Source organism: Myotis davidii, unplaced genomic scaffold (assembly GCF_000327345.1).
Source record: "Myotis davidii unplaced genomic scaffold, ASM32734v1 scaffold32, whole genome shotgun sequence".
In the NCBI taxonomy this organism is placed as follows: domain Eukaryota; kingdom Metazoa; phylum Chordata; class Mammalia; order Chiroptera; family Vespertilionidae; genus Myotis; species Myotis davidii.
The window spans coordinates 11,711,697-11,731,389 of record NW_006286587.1 but is presented as its reverse complement, the minus strand read 5'-3'; the positions used below and the strand labels follow the sequence as shown (position 1 = coordinate 11,731,389).

The following is a 19,693-nucleotide window of genomic DNA, read 5'->3' as shown; positions in this document are numbered from 1 at the left end:
CCCCCCCCCCCCCCCGCCATGGAAACAAAAAATGCCTCAAATGTCCCCTGAAGGGCAAAACCACCCCAACTTGGAACCACTACAGTAAACAAAGTAGGTTTTCCCTAAAATGAGAGAGGGAGGAAGGAAGTTTGACCATATCTCTCCAATTTCCAACATCAGGATTCTTTGATATAGTTTCAAATTGTAAAACTGACATTGTTATTGGGAGGCAAGTTAATATCCCCAAATTCTCTATTAGGATTTAGATTCCAATTTTTTAAAAAAAATTATCTTCCATATTCCGAATCAATAAAAACTACACACAATAAATCCCATAAACTAAAAAATATAAAGCTTTTATGCTGAGAACAAAGAGATTTGAGCTGAATCATACAAATATTACTTGCTGTAAGCCAGGAAATGGTGCACTGCAAATATACATTATTTGCAACCAAAGTCTATGGTAATTCCACAAAGTTGCCACACTGGACTTTGAAACAACAGATCTGGAAGGAAATATATCAAATGTGCTTCACCAACAGGAAGATATAAAACTGTTGGAAAAAAGTGTTACTGGTTTCCTTCCTTTGAAGTTCCTACTGCATTTCCACAATTGACTTTGTTAGGGCCTTAATTGTACCCCTCTACTCCCAAATATATATGTCAACATCTTAACACCCATTACCTCATCATGTGGCTGTGTTTAGAGATAAGGACTTTGAATAAATAATTAAGTCAAAATGAGGTCGTTACATGGGCCCTAATTGAATATGATTGGTTTCCTTATAAGAAGAGGTTATTAGGACAGAGACACACATAGAAGGGAGACCTCACGAAGATACAGAGGACATGGCCATCTGCAAGGCCAGGAGAGATGTCAGAAGACACTAAACCACCTGATGCCTAGATCCTGGAACTGTGGCCTCCAGAATTTGAGAAAGTACAATTCAGTTGTTTGAGCCACCTGATCTGTGGTCCTTTGTCACAGCAGCCCTAGCAAACTAATACAGGCACTTTTCCATCTTCCTTCATGGCTGTTAGGTCCTTTGACTTCCTGGTGACCACTTTCCTGCTCACCTACAGGTAATAGCACCACAGGGACTGGATGATTTGGATGGGATTTAATTTTGAGATCATCAATTTGACTCATATTAGGAAAGATTTTATGATTGTAGATATTAGAAGAAAGAGAAGCATGGTAGCTTTGAAAAATGATGGGCACTTAATTAAATGAGAAATAAGACTTTCTCAATGTTCCAAATGCAACTGCAAAGTTGAATCCATTCTTCCCTGAAGATGTTCTGAGGAAATTAACCTATTATCACTTGTGCAGTGACAGAAGTCATTGTCAATTTTAAAATATAACTCCGTTGCTCCTAGCTGTATACCTCATTATTCTCAAGTATCCATAATTTTCTATATCTAAAAGGTAGGGTTAATATAGTGCCTACTGTCTTAGAGTTATTATGAAGCTTAACTGACTTGGTCCATGTATCTGGCTAACAGAAAGCAAATATAAATGTTATCTGTTATCCCTATCACTAATATTAGGTAGTACTTATGCATGTGTTGTATGTTTAATACTATCTTTTCTAGCCTAACTTGCATTGTTTTCTCATACATTGTATTTCAGAAACCTAATTGTGAAATTTAAAGACATATGATTACCCCCAAACATAGATATTCGGTTTAATATAAAAAAATGATCTTTTCCCCCTTAAACTAATATCATTATTGCTTTGGAAAGGGTTAATAAGACTAATTAAAGATACCCTGAATAAGTCAGACTAGGAATATTATATGGCAAGGAAAATTATATTCTAATCAAATATGATATAGTTATAAATTAACCATAAATTCAAATTTTGGACAGATAATATATGTCATCTATAGTAGCAGTTACATATTCCATTAGATGTTACTCTTATTTTATATTGAATAATTAGAATTTAAAAATGGCTGTTGACTCAGCATTGCAAAAATATTTAACAAGTTGGGGGGATTTTGACATTAAGTTTTAAAATGCACTTGCTGTTATAAATATGCACTGGAAATAATTTCATGAACATGCCATGATTTAAAACATTGATGTGAAATTGAAAATGATTTTATTATTATTTAAGTGGCTCAAGTATTAAAATGCATTTTGTATTTATTTAGAATAGCAATTTTTCAACAACCATTTATTTGCATAGTTATTAACACATTCTGAACCACTAAAACTGTCTAATTTTAAAAATGTTTGTATGATTTTTGGCTTTGCATCATTGGAAATACCTGCTAATGGGTAGATTTGTTTCAATATAATGGCTTATACTTATGAAATTTTTTTTTTTATCTTGGTGGATGTAGGCACAGGCCTTGACAATTTTTAAGTGTGGAGAAGAAACCACAGATCATGCCACTGTGGGCCTGAGAAAGAGCCTTTAGAAGTCATTTGGTTAAATCTGTCTTTTTCGATGTGAGGAACTGAGATTCAAGAGATGCTTTGATGTCCCCAAGATGACACAATGACCTTGTTGGACAGAGATCTTGGGCCTAGATTTTCTATCATCACCCTGAATTCTTCAAAACTATGATACAAGTTCCCTTGGGTGACCTCTGCACAGAGACCACATGTGTTCCCATCTTTAAGATGCAAAATGAAATAGAAATGTAAGTGATGCCTCCATTTCTTCAATCCTCAATTCCAAAGGAAACAAATTGCTTTACTCACCTACGGGGAAAAAGTCGCTCATTTTCTTTTTGTAGATTTTGAAATCGACTTCTAAGAAGACACAGAAGATGATTCGGTCCACCTAGAGGCAAATGATAAACACTCAGAGTGAAAGGAAATATGGCCACTGCCTGCCCAGAACATGGACTCAGAGCAAAAATCAGATGGGAAGTCCTCCTACAGGTTTTTGGTGCTGTGCTGCTAGCTATACGACAGCACTGAGTGAAGTTTAAGTGTGTGTGTGTGTGTGTGTGTGTGTGTTAGTATATGTGAGTGTGTGAGTATGTGTGTGTGAGTGTGCGTTAGTTTGTGTATGTGTTTGTGTGTGTATGTTTATGTGTGCACTTTTTAGGTAAATAAGTCCATGGGCTTTTTCTTGGAAAGATGTTACATAAATCAAGTAAGAAATAATGAAAATAAGCCACTTTACAGCGAGCTAAAAATAAGATCTAAGATTCTGAAAGGATACCTAGACTTTATGTCTTATAAAACAGCCACGTGAGAGCTATACAGCAGAGTGACAATAAAGTATGTCAATAAACAAAGCTCTTTGCCCTACCCTTGTTAAGTAAATATACTTATCAATCCTGATAGGCTGAAAAGCTTCTTCCAGTTTAATTTGTATGAGGTCACTTGCTCTTAGCTTAACATATTCAGAAATAAAATACAATTAATTGACAGTTATATGAGGCCAATATAACTTTAATCTAGGAAGTATGATGGGATAAGTAAATGCCACTTCAAAAGTAAACTGTGCGTGCAGGACCTTCTTTCTGCTTTGAGAGAGTTTCTGCATGTCAGGAGTTTCTTTGAGACATTCAGAAAGTACGGTAAGCAGAGGAGAGAAATGGAGTATGGGCAATAGCTCACATGTATCTGATATTGAATCAGTGACTCAATTTTGTGCCTTGAAATAAATACCCCTTTAGTTCCTTTATTGTAACAATCTACCACAAGTTAAAAATCACTTAATCTATCAAACTACAACTAGTAATCGAAAAGAACATTAAGGGAGACATTTTTCAGGATAGTAAGGAATGGTAGTGGGATGTGCTCATGGCAGGATGTGAAAGAACACAAATGGACACCCTCCTCTTAGCCCCTCAGCTCTCCAGCCTGTGGGGTTCAGATCCATGCTAGCCAAGTTCAATGTTCCCAGCAGAAGAGATCTACAGGGATGGGAGGAGGAGAGGGAGAGCTGGGACACAAGGAATCACCAGGATTCCCTGATGGAAGCTCAGAGTTGTGGCTCCCTGATCCCTGCAGAAGTCTAGACCCACATCTAGATACACTGCCTCCTGGGCACTTACTGGACTTCTATGGTATTATCACTAAACACCATGCAGCCCCAGTAACTGCCTGCATATTACAGATTTTAGGAGAAAGCACCTGGCCTCCCCAAATGGAAGGAGCGGTGTGCAAATATCCATATTTTCTTTTCCCTGTATTCACTTGAGCTTCTGGTATCCAGTTCTTTCTGCATATCAATAACATTTTCTTCAAATGCAAAAACCGCCACCATCAACTTACTCTCCGGGTGAACTATAAGATCAGTTACATAAATGATTGACTACCTGCAATCCTGAATGCTAGTTGACACTCTCCTCATGGCATGTCTATGCCTTGTGACTAAAGATAAATAGCATAATGTTGAGCAATAGAAACAAGTTCCAACGGAACATATACTCTATGATACCATTTATATAAGTTTCTAAAGCACAAAGATACAACAGGGAAGGGAGTCATTCATAAGCATGAATATACAGAAACAACCCAAGAATGTCATACACAAACCTCAGGATGCTGATGATTTCTGGGGAGGGAGGTAAGGTAAAGAGATGAACAAGTAAGTCTTTAACTGGATAGCTAATATTTTATTTGTTTAGAAGAGAAAGAGATTAGAGAAAATATTGCAAATGGATAATAGCTATAACTATGGGGCTAAGTACATGGTTATCACATAATTTCCTGTATTTTCTTGTATATTTGAAATACTGCATAATTAAGAGTTCTAACACTAACAATAAGACTTGTCTTAGACATACTCTGCTCTCCAGTTGCACTGAGATGCTTGTTGTTTCCAAACACCATAATTATTCTGACTTATGTACCTATGATGGTTGACATTTTCTCTAGGCTTCAAGTAGTCAGTTTATTTCTAAAACCACCTAGCTGAGTTAAAAATCAAAAAAAGAAAATTTGACTTATCACAGACCTAAGAAGACCAACCAGCACTATCTCATCTATACACATTTTCCTTTATTTTATGATCTCTTACTATAAATTATCAAATTTTTAAAACACTCATGTAGCATGTGCATGTGCATGTGCGTGTATGTGTGTGTGTGTGTGTGTGTTTGTTTGTGTGGAGAGGGGTTAGTGGTAATACTTCACAGACTAAATGCAGATTTCTTAAATATTGCAAAGAATTTTAATCCACTTTCAACATTTTGGGCTTTGTTACCATGGAAATGGTATGACAAATTCAGCAACCTGATTTTATTTTCCCAGAGAGAAGGTAGATGATGAGGAAAAGGTACTTTATTTTAAACTAATTGAGTGGCCCAGTTCCCTGCCCTGGCCTTCCAGCATGACACTGAAAATATCTTGAAAGCAAGGTAAATCCAATAATTAACTTCACTTACCAAGTACTTGTTATGTATGCATATGTAAATATATTTATATGTGTGTGAAAAAGCCTAGTCTCTGTTAGTCAAGGCCTCATTTGGGTTACAAGCCTGGTGTTCATAAACTCATGGTGGGTATTGATCAGTGCTTGCGGTAGATTGTATTTTCCAAGATGGTGTGCAACATGGTGTCTGGTCCCACAGGCTCCTTTTAAAATGTGATGCTAACACTCCTCTCACTGAAAGGCGGAACCTTTATTCCCTCCTCTTGAATCTGGGAGTGTCTGTAGCTCTGGCACAAATGACATGTAACTTCTGAGTCCACATCACAGGAGATGATGTGGCTTCTGTCTGGCCCTCTTTGGAGGCTCACTCTTGTATCCAATCACAATGCTGGAAGGAAGCAAAGCTACTGCATGAAGAATCCACACGTAGAAGTTCTAGCCAATAGGTCTGGTCAAAAGTGAGTTGCCTGTCGAATTAGCTCCTGACTTTTGAGTTACCCGAGGTGATGCTAGCTGGAGCAGAGATATGTTGTTTCTGCTGAACTCTGCCCAAATTGCAGATTCGTGAGTAAAACATAGAAATCCATTCCTAGAGATCTGATATTCTTCTAGTTTCTTCCTCTTGCCACTGTTGGGATTTTTTGTCTTTCAGCTATGTGACACTAGGCTCCTGCTGGGAAGCTCAGACTGAATGGATCCAGTAGAAGCCATAAAAATATATATACAGAATGTCTAACTGCTACATGGCCGACAGAGAGATTGGAAATCTGAATTGTGTCCATTCTTGCGCCAGATAAAATTTTATAAGAATATGTAGGAATATGTAACGATGGCTTTAATTTTTCTTTTATGGTAGGCACTAGAACAATTTTATAACATGGTTGTTCTTGAGAGACTGTGTTTATTCATTTATTCATTAGTTATTAACTGAGCATCTTCCATGTGTTGTGCCTCACCCAGGTGCCATTTCTTCACTGGAAAACTCGAATCCAGAATTGAGTATTTTCCCCAAGGCCAAACGATTAATGAATGGCAAAATCTCAGGCATCTTAATTTCACGTCCACAGTTCTTTCTGTAATATCACCCAGATCGACACACATGGGACTGAGTTTATATACCTGTCACTAGCTCTGTGACATTGAACAAGCCACCATCTCACTGGGCTGCAGTTTTCATGTTTTTATAAAGAAAGGATGGAATTCTATCCTCCTTTTATTTATTCTTTAATCCAAGTTATAGTCTATCTCTGTGGTCATTTTGTACTCCATCAACCGATAAACTGGAACTACATTTCTCTGTATGGTTCTGGGTTAGAGTCGCCCACAGAGAAATTTCCATGAGATTTGGAGGGCAGAAGCATGCAACCACTGCACTAGGCAGGTGAGTACAGGGCATCAGGCTCTTGGCAGGTCGTGTACACGTTGATCATCAGCTGGCCCTTGGCTTTTGCAACACTTGCTGTTTCCCTGCCTCAGGTTGTCTGAGTCCTGGGCTGGGCCCACGTGCAGCTCTGCTGCAAGGACAGCAGCTTCTTCTGCAGGGCATTGGCATCTGGGGATGCCATGCACTGAGAGACAGAGGCATGTGACAGTCTGTCCCTGTGGGTTCCAGTTTGCTCTCATAGCTTCTACTTTGTCCTTGTTCTTTTCAACTTGCATCCAGCTTCCTCTTGATCATCTCTTGACCTGCCCCTTGATTACCTACTCTACTGACATACTCCAGATCTGGTCAGATGCAGAAGCAATGGCCTTCTCTAGACTTCTTCACCAGCTTTGCTCTGCTCAGCTAATCATCCCCTCTGAACATTAACTTCCCCATTTCCACCTACAATTGTATAAAATCAAATCCATATAACAACTCCCTTATTCTACACCACCCACAAGATTCAGCTTCCCTTATTAAACCCTGCCCAATCTAACCTTTAATATCATATCATTGAAGATCATGTAGAAGAACACAGTGAAGGACAAAAAATAGTAACAGTGTTCTTTTTTGGAGGCACTTAACCTATCAAGATTACTCAAATTCCATTTACTTCCTTCAATATAAACTTTTGTTGGTCCTGCTCATCTTCTTGGTGAACTTCCTAAAGTGTGCAGCCATTCTTTGGTAAAGCAACTCTGTGTACTTAAAATGGCTCACACTTTTTTAAACAAATATTTATCTATCTGTTCATTTATTTTAAATATATTTTTATTGATTTCAGAGAGGAAGGGAGAGGGAGAGAGGGATAGAAACATCAATGATGAGAGAGAATCATTGATTGGCTGCTTCCTGCACACCCTCTACTAGGGACTGAGCCTGCAACCCGGGCATGTGTCCTTGACTGGAATCGAACCAGGGACCCTTCAGTCTGTAGGCCACTGAGCCAAACTGACTAGTATTCACACTTTTTTTTAATGGACAAGTTGTTAGTCAACTCAGATAGGTCCTCAGGCTAAAACATAATAGCAAATAATACAAAAGGCAACATTCATATCTCTAGAAAATAACTGTAGTCCTTATTATATTTTAAACTATAACCTTATGAAGAATTGAGTGGTGCTCATCATTATTTCCAGTGCATGGCATAGGTCCTGATATATAACATGAACTCCGTAAATATTTGCAGTGTATGTGTTCCGGCAAACAGACTTGACTAAAATATAAGTATATGGCTGATATTGTTCAAGGGTGTTTAGCTCCAGAACCAGAAATTAACTTCTTTAGGAGGTAGGGTTTCCTTTATGTTTTTCAGAAGACCTGATAACTGAATTATTGAGGCATCCGGGTGCTTTTACGAAGTTGAAAAGAGCTATCTAAAGATCATGAGTCATTTATTGTTACTACCCGTCATCTTATCCAATGATTCTATGTGGAGTACAATGGCTTTTGAGCCCAGTATTAATGTTTTCATATAGGTGCTTATTAGTTTCACAATAGAAACCATGATAGCACCTATAAACTAAAATTTATTAAAAGTTTTAAAAGCTTTTGTAAAATGAAAAGACAATATTAAGTATTGGCAAAGATATGGATTAACGAAACTTTCGTATCCTGCTTTTGGGAGTAAAAATTTATACAAAAACTTTGGGAAATTCTAGAAGCTGACCTTCTAAATTTGGCACTATCTACTAAATTAGCTGAATTTTCCCATAGGCTATGTGTTACCCCCAACACAATGTACATAATATGTTCCCCAAAAGATACACACCCCAATGTTCATGACAGCACTATTGTAGTATCTCCAAATTGAAAGCCACTTAAATGCCTACAATGGCAGAATAGATAAATAAATTGTGATTTATTCACACAAGAATCCAGAAAAAAAAAGAGTATATGCTGGATGATTCCACTTCCATAAAGTTCAAAAATATTACAGAAATAGACAAAATCACCTATGTCGTTAGATGTTAGAAGTTAGACTAGAAATAACTCTGGGTGACAGTAGGTGGAAAGGGACCAAGGAGAATGGTAGGAATCCTGTTTTTTGTTTGTTTGTTTGTTTTTATTTCTATGTTTAGTTTGTAAAAATGTATCAAGTGGTACACTTAGGATATGTGTTCCTTTCTGTATGTTACACTTCAGTAACAATTTTTTAAAGGTTGAAAGTCTTCTGTTACAGTTGTCTTGGTCAACAACAAAAATCTATTTTCATTGACTTAGAGGTCAAAAAAGTCCTTTTAAAGCTGACCTTCTAAAGTCAATCTCTCCATATATTTCCACTGATGCCAACTGTAGCTCACCCATCAAGGTATAAAGGAGTAAAGATGTATTTCTTTCACCAGGATATCCATTAATCCACAGTTGGGTGTTTTATGCCCCATAAACATGATGACATAGTTCTATTAATCTTTTTTAGCATCACATCCACTGCCCCTGAAAAGCGTTACACAGTGAAGCAGGTTTCAAATACCTACAGCGTACCTCCTTTCTTCACAGCTACCACTCCTAGGGCAGTTGACATAGCAAAGATTATCCTGTGTTCAGCGATGCCGGGAGAATGAATGGATTCTGATGAGTGTAATTTGCTTCCCCAATGACAAATAAAAAAAAAACATTTAAATGTCTGGTGTGCATGCAAATAATGCTTTAACGAAGGCATAATGGGGGCTACCTGTGTAAGTGCAGCCTGATGAGCAAGGGGTGAAGTCTCAGCCTTCCTAAAAGATAATCCAACAGCCTCACCAATGCAGGCTTGGATATTGGGGCATTTCATGAAACAGTGGCTACTGCTAATAAGTGAATTAAATTTCAGGGTTTAAGTATCAAAGTTGTATCAGGACAGGTTTTGAGAGGGGTGGAAGAACCGCACCATCAGAGCTTGCCTGGTGATAGGAGTAAATCAAGGTTCAATAGTGGAACAAGGGGATGAGGTCACTAGAGATTAATTGAAGAACAAAAACAAAAAGTTGGGCTCCCTGAGTGGTAGTTCGTCCCCTCCTTTCAAATGGAGTAAAGAAGAGCAATCTGCCCTTGTCCCAGTGTGGTAGTTCTCTGTTGTGCATTACAAATTTAGCAGCTTGAGCCAACAATTGTTTATTATCTCATAGGCGAAAAGTCCAGGCCCAACACAGTTGGGTTTTCTGCTCAGGGTCCCCAAAGCTGCAGTCAAAGTGTTGGCTGTGCTGCAGTGCCTACCTGGGGTCCTCTTCTGAACGCATCTAGGTTGTTGGCAGAATCTAGGTCCTTACAGTTGTAGAACTGAGATCCCGATTTTCTTTCCAGCAGTCAACCAGGGACAGCTTTCAGCTACCAGAGGCCATCTGCAATCCTTGCCAGGGGCCCCGGAAAGGCTGATCAGGGCATAAACACTTTCTTTCTTCCAGGGCGACTGTGTCTCTATGGGTTTCTCCTCTCCAACTTCTAGACTCATTTTGAGAGCCCACCTAATTAGGTCAGCCCACTCTCCCTGTTAATGAACTCAACTGAGTAATGCCTTAATTGCATCTATAAAAATCTCTTTCACCTAATTGTGTGAATGACTACCCCATCATATTCACTGGGGCCACCACACTCGAGATGAGACTGGACAAGGTTTGCACAAAAGGGAGCAGGTGTCAGAGAGCATCGTAGACTTCTGTCTCCCACAACCAGTCATCTCCTATCTAAACAGCTGCCTATATTCCAACTTGGACTCGACCATGTACCAGCTCTGTGACCATGAGCAGGTCATCTAATCTTCCTAAACCTCAGTTGCCTCATCTCTAAAATGGAGGTTGGTATATTGGTGGGGGTTGGTATATTAGTTTTCTATTGCTATTTGGCAAATTACCACAAACTTGTAGCTTAAAACAACCCTGCTTATTAGTTCATGGTTGTGTAGCTCAAAGGTCCAGCATGGTGTAACTGGGTTCTCTGTGTATCATAAAGGTGAAATCAAGGTGTCATCTGGACTGAATTCTTGTCTGGAGGAGAAAATTCAAGTGGTACCCCTCATTGTTCTTGTTGGCAGAATTAAGTTACTTGAGGTCCTAGACTGATGTCTCCATTTCCTTTCTGGCTGTCACTTCAGAGTCACTCTCAGTTTCTAGAGGCCATCTGCCTTACTTGCCAACTCTATGTTCAAGTTGGCAAAGGCATTTCAAATGCTTCTTGATTTTGAATCTCTGAGTTCCTCCATATCAGACATATAAACACAGATTTTAAAAACTCATGTGAGTAGGTCAGGCCACCTGGATAGTTTATCTTAAGGTCAACTTATTTGGAACCTTAAGTACATCTGCCAAATCCCTTCACAGCATTACCTAGGTTATTTTTTAATAACTCTGAGAAGGTGTGATTCGCTGAATGGTGGGAATCTTGGGAGAATTTTAGAACCCTACCTGTTACAGTTGGCTATAATGACCACCTGAGATACTGTATGTAAAATGTTTGGCAAAAGGTTTGACATATGGTAAATGCTTCATAAACATCAATTATTTATTTGTAAAGTTATTATTCATAAGGTACCTGAAATACCTAGTACAGTCCTGGCATCTATATATATATAAAAGGCTAATATGCAAAGTGTCCACTTGGGAGTCCAGCTGGAAGATTGGGAGTCCGACCTCTTGCTATGGTGTGTGCTGACCACCAGGGGGCAGTGTGGAACATGGTGGGAGACAAACAGCAATGGTGGAGCTCTGAGGGAGCAAGGGAAGGGGGAGGCCAGGAGGCAGGAAACCTGATGGGCTCTGATCACCAGCCAGGCCTAGAAACCCTATCTGTGCACAAATTTCATGCACTGAGCCTCTAGTATAGATATAATCACTATTCACTTGCTCTCTTGGTGAGTCCTTTATGTCTATTCTGATCTTTTAAACAGGTCAGGAAAAGTATGAGCCAGTTAGAGAACCTTGGTAGCACTTTTTTTGGACTGCTATGCTGAAAGGCCATTTTATTCCAATTGTACAATTGCTAAGGAATTCTATCTTAGAAGGAACATTTACAAAAATGGCTCATGTTATATATAAAGCAGTTCCTTTTCTTTATTGTTTTTATTATTTTTTTGTCTGGCCATATCAGCCAAGAAGAGAAAGGAAAAAAGAATAACTGAACAGCTGGGCTGCAACAGTAGACAAGACTTCACAAGACCCTACAGGAGACTCTGTCCTGATATTTTAATTTCCTTGTCAAATGTCACCAAATATCATCCTTCTGGTTCTTAAGGGCCTTGAGTATGTTCAGATTTGTGCACTGCACCACAGAAGCTAGCATTTAAATCTCTCCAAATTACAGAACAGGAAATTTTTCCTCTCCATGTTCCCAATGACACTGGGATGAGTTGAAGGGCATTTTAAATCCATAAACTCTCAAAGGGCATCTTTGCATTGTAAAATCATTTCTGCATTCTTAAAAAGGATACTGTGGGTTTTTTTTTGTGTGTGTGTGGTTTTTTTTTTTTTTTTGCAAACTTAGTTCATCTGTCATTGCTCTGTGGCAGCACAATTCAGAGTCTCCTTGTTTTGTTTTGATAAATTGCTCTTTTTGACTTTTCTTCAACTCTGTAAGAAAAAATGGCCATGTAACTGAAGAACCAAGAGTTATTTTGATTTGTGCTGCAGGCTCATTCATACAAGTTAATTTCCAAGCGTGTGTCATATCCATCAAAATGGACAACCTCACAAATGGACACATCTGCCGTGGTCCTTGAAGCTGCTCCATATGCTTAGCCCAGAAGAGATAGAGGCACAGGAAAGGGTATAGGACCTGCAGTTCTAAATGCTGGCATGGCCCTGGTCATGGAAGAAATAATCCTGGGAGATACTGGGGAAAATGCCAGTCAAAGATGAAGAACAGAGAAGCATCGATCAGACCGTTGAACCTCAGAGGGAAGGCAGGAGAGGGTGGTGGGAAGGGGGAGAGATCAACCAAAGGACTTGTATGCATGCATATAAACATAACCAATGGACACAGGCACCAGGGGGTGAGGGCATGAACAGGAAGGTGAGGGGGACAATGAGGAGATAAGGACACATATGTAATGCCTTAATCAATAAAGAAAAAAAAAGATAAAGAACAGATTCCCTTTTCAGAATTGGAAAGGGTGCTGTGGTATGCTACCTATCTGCCCCTTCCTTCAGAACGAGAGCCATCATTCTTCCCATTGCTGGAGGCGTGAGTGACTGACAGTTCTGAAGAGACCCTCTCAGAGGACTGTCCTCTGCTGGAAAGAGTACCTTACCCACACCAACCAGCTTCCTGAAGGAAGGCAGCACCCAGTGACTGGCTAAGGCAGCAGTCCAGAGTCTGAGACCCCCTTCCTCAATTAGGGCCACTGATTGTGGGCTGAATTCCCTCCCCCCAATTTATATGTTGAAGTCCTAACCCTCAATATCTCAGAGTGGGACTGTACTTGGAATTAGGCTGTTTAAAGAGGTAATTAAGTTACAATGAGATCATGAGGATGGGCCTTAGTTCAGTATGACTGGTGTCCTAATAAGAAGGGGGTATCAGGTCACAGACACACATGGGGAACCATGTGAGGACACAGGGAGAAGACAACCATCTACAAGCCCAGGAGACAGGCTTCAGAAGAAACCTACACTATTGACACCTTGATCTCAGACTTCTGGCCCCCAGAAGTGTGAGAAAATAATTTCTGTTGTTGAAACGGCTGAGTCTGTGGCACTGTGTATGGTAGCCCTAGCAAACTGATGCACCACCCAGGCTTCTGAGCTCCTGGTGTGTTCAATGTTCCGTCTTCCCAACCCTGCTCCCCTCATCCCACTCCCAGCACGATCCAATAAACCTCCTGCTCACAGTCTCCTTCTCAGCCCGCTTCTCAGAAAACGTCACCTTTGGCAATAACCCTCTATTTTTGGCAATTCGAATTATTTCCTTTTCACATCCACTTGCTATGTCATTTCCAATGATACAAATGATAACGGCCAATCACACATGAAGTCTATCCAACAGCTAACTCTGCTACCAGCTCTTTGTGGAGACACAACCATATTCTGTAGTTGGGCTGACTAATGGGTAAGAGGCTAGGATTCATTTTAAAGAAGTATTAAAAGTCAATACAAGCTATAAATGTGTTCTAAATAATGTGGCGACAGGTTTCTTGAGATCAGGGTTCCCCCTGAAACTCACCATTGGGAAATGACTCTAGGAAAGCTCTTTGTTCCTCTATTCTAAAGATGGGAAATTGGGTCCATTCATGGCTGAGAGTGCAATGACAGCCATACCAAGTCTAGGTGAGATCTATTTTAATGTGGCTGATGGTGCCCAGAGCTGAAAAGAAATACATTTTTACAGATGTATTTATTTTTTTCTAATGGTGGTTATATATTTTTGTATAAAAGTAATGGATTTCCTTTTGTGTAAGAGGTCAGTTACTCAGATGGATTTTAACAAATCCATAAAAAAGAAAATGAGTCTGTGTAGTCTGGAGGTGTGATAGGCCCCAAGGTGCCCTATCATATTCCCTCGTGTCTTAGTAGTAGAAGCCAGAGAATGACCAAGCATCTGTATGTCTTTTCCTGAAGGGTTTCTTTGTACTAGGAGATTCTGATCAACTATCTAGTAAGCTGGGAATTTGGAGAATTACTGTCCCTACCCTAGCAGCTCTCAAGCAAAGAATGGTAGGACTTGATGTTGAAATACCCCCACTTCATCACCCTTGGGTGAACTCTCTGGAAGGGGGTGGGGGTGGGGATTCTGGTTGTTCAGGGTGGTAACTTGCTTGCCTGCTCTATGTTACCTTCTTTACTCTACTAGTACTTCATTCACAAATAATCTAAAGGCATTCTAATCCTTGTCGCAGGGTCTGCTCACCCCAAATCAAGACATGAGAAGAAAATTGGTCAAATCAACTTAGTCTCTCAGTATCCAGCCAATCAAAGGTTAATTTAATATGATTCCGCTTCTAACTTGGTTAAGATACATTTTTCTATCTCTCACATAGTGCCCTCGGTACCCTTAAACTGAAAAGACAGTGCCAGAAAGAGGTCTTTGACTCAAAATTTTCACAGTCTGTGATGTGAAATTACCTTCCAGTGATGAAGCTATTGTTTATCAAGCACTCGTGCGGAGCTCATTGCAACCCAGAAAACCTAGCTGCCACCCCCGATTGTATATTTCATACTCCTCCTTCTGAGAACATTCTTCCTTTTATTTGATTAAGAACATCTGCAGAGGTAGTTCAGCTACAAAAGTTAATAATTACTCTTTTGTTTTTTCTCCCAGTGATGAAAAATTTCAAGGAAGAATTGTCTTTCACTGCTGCTTAGGAGCTTGCCCATGGAGGACAGTGCTTTATACAGCCAACAAATCACAATCTTAAAGAAAAAAAATGCCATCATCAGGAGAAATTAAAATCGCTCCTCAAAATGCCTCGCACAATAAGAAGGAGCAAACCAGAATGGTTCTATCCAAAATACCCCTCGGGGCTGGGTGGCAACAGCAGAGATGCCTGCATGTGTGGGGCACATGTGTGGGTGGGTGTTTTCGTAGAGTGTATAAAAGAGAGAGGAAAGGGAGTGTTTCATCTATGTCGCTCCTCTCACCACCCCCGCCATCTCTTTCTCTCCTCTAAAATGCACTATCTGCTCCAAACCGTGGATAATTACTTTGTGTTTTTATCTACTTGTAGCTATTTTATATTAATTCTCTCTAAGTGCCATATAAAGGAATATGTGCCCAACTAGATAGGCCATTGAGGTAGACATCACCTTGTATTTCAGTCCTGCTTCTACCTAGCATTTGATGTAGCCAACAGAAGGCCATAGAGAAAGGCCTCCCCTGTACTTCTCCACTGGACCAGTAAGTAGGCTTTGAATGGCCTGATGACCACAATTCTCTGACACAGGGTCCCCCAAAAGAAAGAAAATATGAGGAAAAGGTAGAAGGGTTGGCCCCCGGCTCCCTCCTTGGAGGAAGAAGTATCCTTTATTCTCCTCCCTCCTTCTTTCTAAACACATTGCCATCCCCCTGATAGACACATAGGCTGGTTCCCACTTCATATTTTGAAAATCAAACTCATGACTTTCAGTGGTTTTATCAATTAAATTTTATTTTTAAAGAAAGGAAATCAGAGAATACCGTGAGGATTGTTAAATCTTGCTTGGGGAGCTGCGATGGTGCCCAAAGTGTCCTCTGCAAACTTTTATTTGCAAAATGGTTCTTTGTTTAATGGACTGCATGAAATGTCCATGCTTGTATATACAAAAGCAACATTTCTCCTCCCTATTTTTACGGATCTAGAAAGATAGGCTCTGCTCTACAACTGGCTCCAAGTCTTCCCTGGCACATGGTTCTCTACCCTCCTTGGGGACAGAACACCACTCCCCAGAGAATCATGACTTAGTGACAGAGTGCAAGTGTGCTTGGTATATTGGTACATTTGCATGATTAGATTATAGATAAATAGATAGACGATAGATAGTTATTGTTAATAATGCAGTCTTCTAAACTCTACATTTTAAGATCAAATCCATTATGAAAATTATATTTTCTCAGGGGAAGAGAAGGGAGAGGAAAAAGACTAGTTGTTATTGAACACTTTGTGCTGGACTCGAGGGGTTTGGTTTTATGTGTGTGAGCTCAGGGCATCCAGAACAGTAACTGCAAAATATCATTATCCTTAATTTGGTAAGAGACTCTTTTTATTTGTCTTTTTAAGCAAAACAAAAATTAAAACAACAGAGAAATAACCAAAAAAAAAAAAAGAAACCAAAATAACAACAACCTTTCCCCACAGAAAAATAAAGGAAAGGAAAACAAGACTAGAACATAGACCTACATGTTAACCTTTTAGTCACTGGGGGCATATGGGGAAAAAGAACAATAACAAAAAAAAATGTCAGGTACTCACCAAGAGCATTTTTAAAGAGGGTAACAGAATGACAGCTTTCTGAAAATAGCCAACAGATGTCCCACCCATTATACTGAGCCTAGTTATGTAACGTTTGCTGCTGTAATCCTTTAAAAATCTATTTTCTAGACTTGATTCTGCTGCAGCATCTGTGATACTAAAGGCTGCAGTACCTGTTTCCTTATTTGCACTGATGTTTCCAATGCTGGTTACAGGTCAAAAGTTAAGAGCAGTAAAAATACTTTGTTTGCATTTTTATCAGAAAAACAATGCTTTATTCACATGTACCGTATGCTGTATCTAAAAATGTTCTGTGCAACCATCTTTTAGCAGGAGAGAACATGCTCTAATTACAAAGATATGAACATGTAATTGGCATATTTGCACAATTTAGAGTAACTAACTGCTCAATTTCTTAGAGAGACACTTTCCTAAAATAACATTGCCAATATCCACAGGAAACTTTCCATCTGAAGTATAAACTTGTCCCATAGAATTGATCTGCGTGATTTATTTGTTACAAGCAAACTGATCCCCCATGTTATACTTTGGGGAAGTTTGGGAAGGGGAGACATAACTTAATTTTGTGAACACATGTAAAAAGTATTTGGAAAGACCCACTGATGATGTGTTCCTTGAACAACACTAACCAGGATTCTATTTTGCTATTGAATTTAATTTCTAAGTTGGGAAACATACACCCATTGTGGAAAACAAATTATTTAATATTTAACTCCCAGGTTAAATATTTGGGAAACCTCATGTGCAGAAGCCATAAGTCTTTCAACTTGTTTGAGGTCCAGTTTGGAACAGTCCTGGTTTTCAGGGAATTAATTATATTGCTGTGTTTTCTTTCCTTAACGTTGAGGATCTTGCTGCTATCCTATTAGTTTACCACACAGTCTAGTCATGCAGCATCCTCCTTGTTTTCTATGTCTATCAGTTGCTCTGACCTTTAGCCAGGCTCTTCTCCAACCAGCAGGTATGAAATGAGTAACTCCTTTCTAGACAGCATGGGGCATGGGCTTACATAAGACTTGTCATAGAGCTCTTGATTCTCTCAGTACTAGAAATACCATTTGTTCCCTTTGGTGCCCAATCTGGAAATTATGTTGTTCTGAAAAGGAAAAAAAAAAAAGACTAAAATCACACACTCATTGTTATGCACTGGGGAGATGGACTAGGAATAAAAATCAGGGGGCTCAGATGATAGAAAAATGTTTCTCCATTAAGTAAATATCTATAATAATAAAAGTGTAATATGCTAATTAGACCAGATGTCCTTCTGGACGTCCTTCCAGATGACCTGCTGGATGAAGTGGGGGCTGCGAGAGTCAGGCAGCTGCCTCGGCTGTGAGGGCTGAACCCGTTGCACAAATTTTGTGCATCGGGCCTCTAGTGTTGGTATAAATGCCTAAATGTTGCAGAATATATTGGAGAGGCAAACTACTGTAGGAACCAATTGAAAAGGACTAAGTAAAGCAAACTAATAAAATGTCTGTGACATCCCAAGCAGTCCAGTGTGGAACTAAACTGGTGAGGGAGTCCATGAGATTACTTCACAGTATTTACCATAGAGTAGCCTAGAATGCTGAAAGTTTTAAATGAGGATCCTCACATTCCCCAGCTTACTGATGATGTTCTGAGAAATTCTGGTCAATTGCAGTTTCCTTAAATATGCATCTTTTACCTTAAAATCTCATTCACTTTTTTAAAAAAATTCTACTCAATTATATATTCATGCCTAATTTAGTATACAAACTCTTCTTTTACTAACTATTTGCATACAATTGGGGCTCCTGGAATAGATGGCATGCCTAACCATGACTTCAAGTTCAGCCAGTCTAAATGACAGGATCAGTTTTAGACAAGTCACATGGTTTTAACAAGGAAGGTGCTCTATTCTATGATAGAATGGGAAAGACTGAATAGTATAGGCTTCAATTCAGGCCATCAAGATTTTGTGTATGAATTTTGTCACTTGTCAGTTCCAGTGAATTGTTTAACTCCTCTAATGTCAGTACTTTCATCAGTAAAATAGGGCTGATAATAGACAGATACCACAGAGTAGTCTAGACTCTCAATGGGGTGATGTGTGTGAAGTAATTGTCACAGAATAATATTGAATACATGGTAGTTGTCACTCTTAACAAAGTGTGGCTTGTTCTGGTGCAAACCTGTTACTGGAACATCTCCAGGTTGTTTAGTGTTATACTGAAGTTGGAGGCCAAAATAAAATTCTGTGAATCCCTAACACACTTATCTAATGCACTATTCACAATGTCCTCTATGCCTCTGTCTGCCTATAGCACATTTTCATCACAAGATTATCTTGCTTGGTTGAGTGTCATCCTATGAACAGGAGGTCATGGATTGATTCTAGGTCAGGGCACAAGCCAGGTTTAGGGGCTCAATGCTCACTAGGGGGCATGCAGGAGGCAGCCAATCGATGATTCTCATCATTCATGTTTCTCTCCCTCTTCTTTCTTCTCTGAGATCAATAAAAACATATTTTTAAAAATTAAAAAATATATCATCCTTTATCATGTCACAACTAAGCTCCTTGATGGAGAATTGCACCCAGCAGAGAGAGTTATAAGCCTTATACATCTTCACCTTTTCAAAAGTCATAGTTTTCAAACTTTAGCAAGCATAAAACCTCCAAATAAAAATGCCAGTTCTTGACTCTCCTCACAGACACTTTGATTTGGAGGTTTGGAGGGGCACCCAGGAATCAGCATAGCTTTCTCCCACCATTGGGCATTTCTCTGCAAGTGATCAGTAGTTCCTCACATGGTCTTCACATGGCTTTCTTATCTGAACATCAGTCAGCCGATTTAGGGCCCATTCTAATTCAGTGTGAACTTATCTTAATTTAAGCAATTACATACGCAAATGCCCTATTCCAAAAAAGTCACATTTTGAGATTCCAGTTAGACATGAACTTTGGAGGTATACTATTGAACCCAATATACTCCCAAAACTTGACTTTGAGAACTGTAGTTTTACTAGCTGATTAGGCTATAGCATAAGCCAGTACCATCAAGTGTGATCTCTCTATTATTATTCTAGGTTATTATCAGA

The 19,693-nt window shown here is 39.3% G+C and overlaps 1 protein-coding gene across 1 annotated transcript in view; it reads right to left on the bottom strand.

The window, feature by feature from the left end:
* The window catches only part of MACROD2 (MACRO domain containing 2), a 1,283,682-nt gene that overhangs the window by 192,534 nt on the left and 1,071,455 nt on the right, over positions 1-19,693 (bottom strand). The window contains exon 5 of the mRNA XM_015560286.1: positions 2,699-2,780. Coding sequence (XP_015415772.1) covers positions 2,699-2,720 — 22 coding nt within the window. The 5' untranslated portion in view covers positions 2,721-2,780. The remainder of the gene's footprint in view (positions 1-2,698; positions 2,781-19,693) is intronic.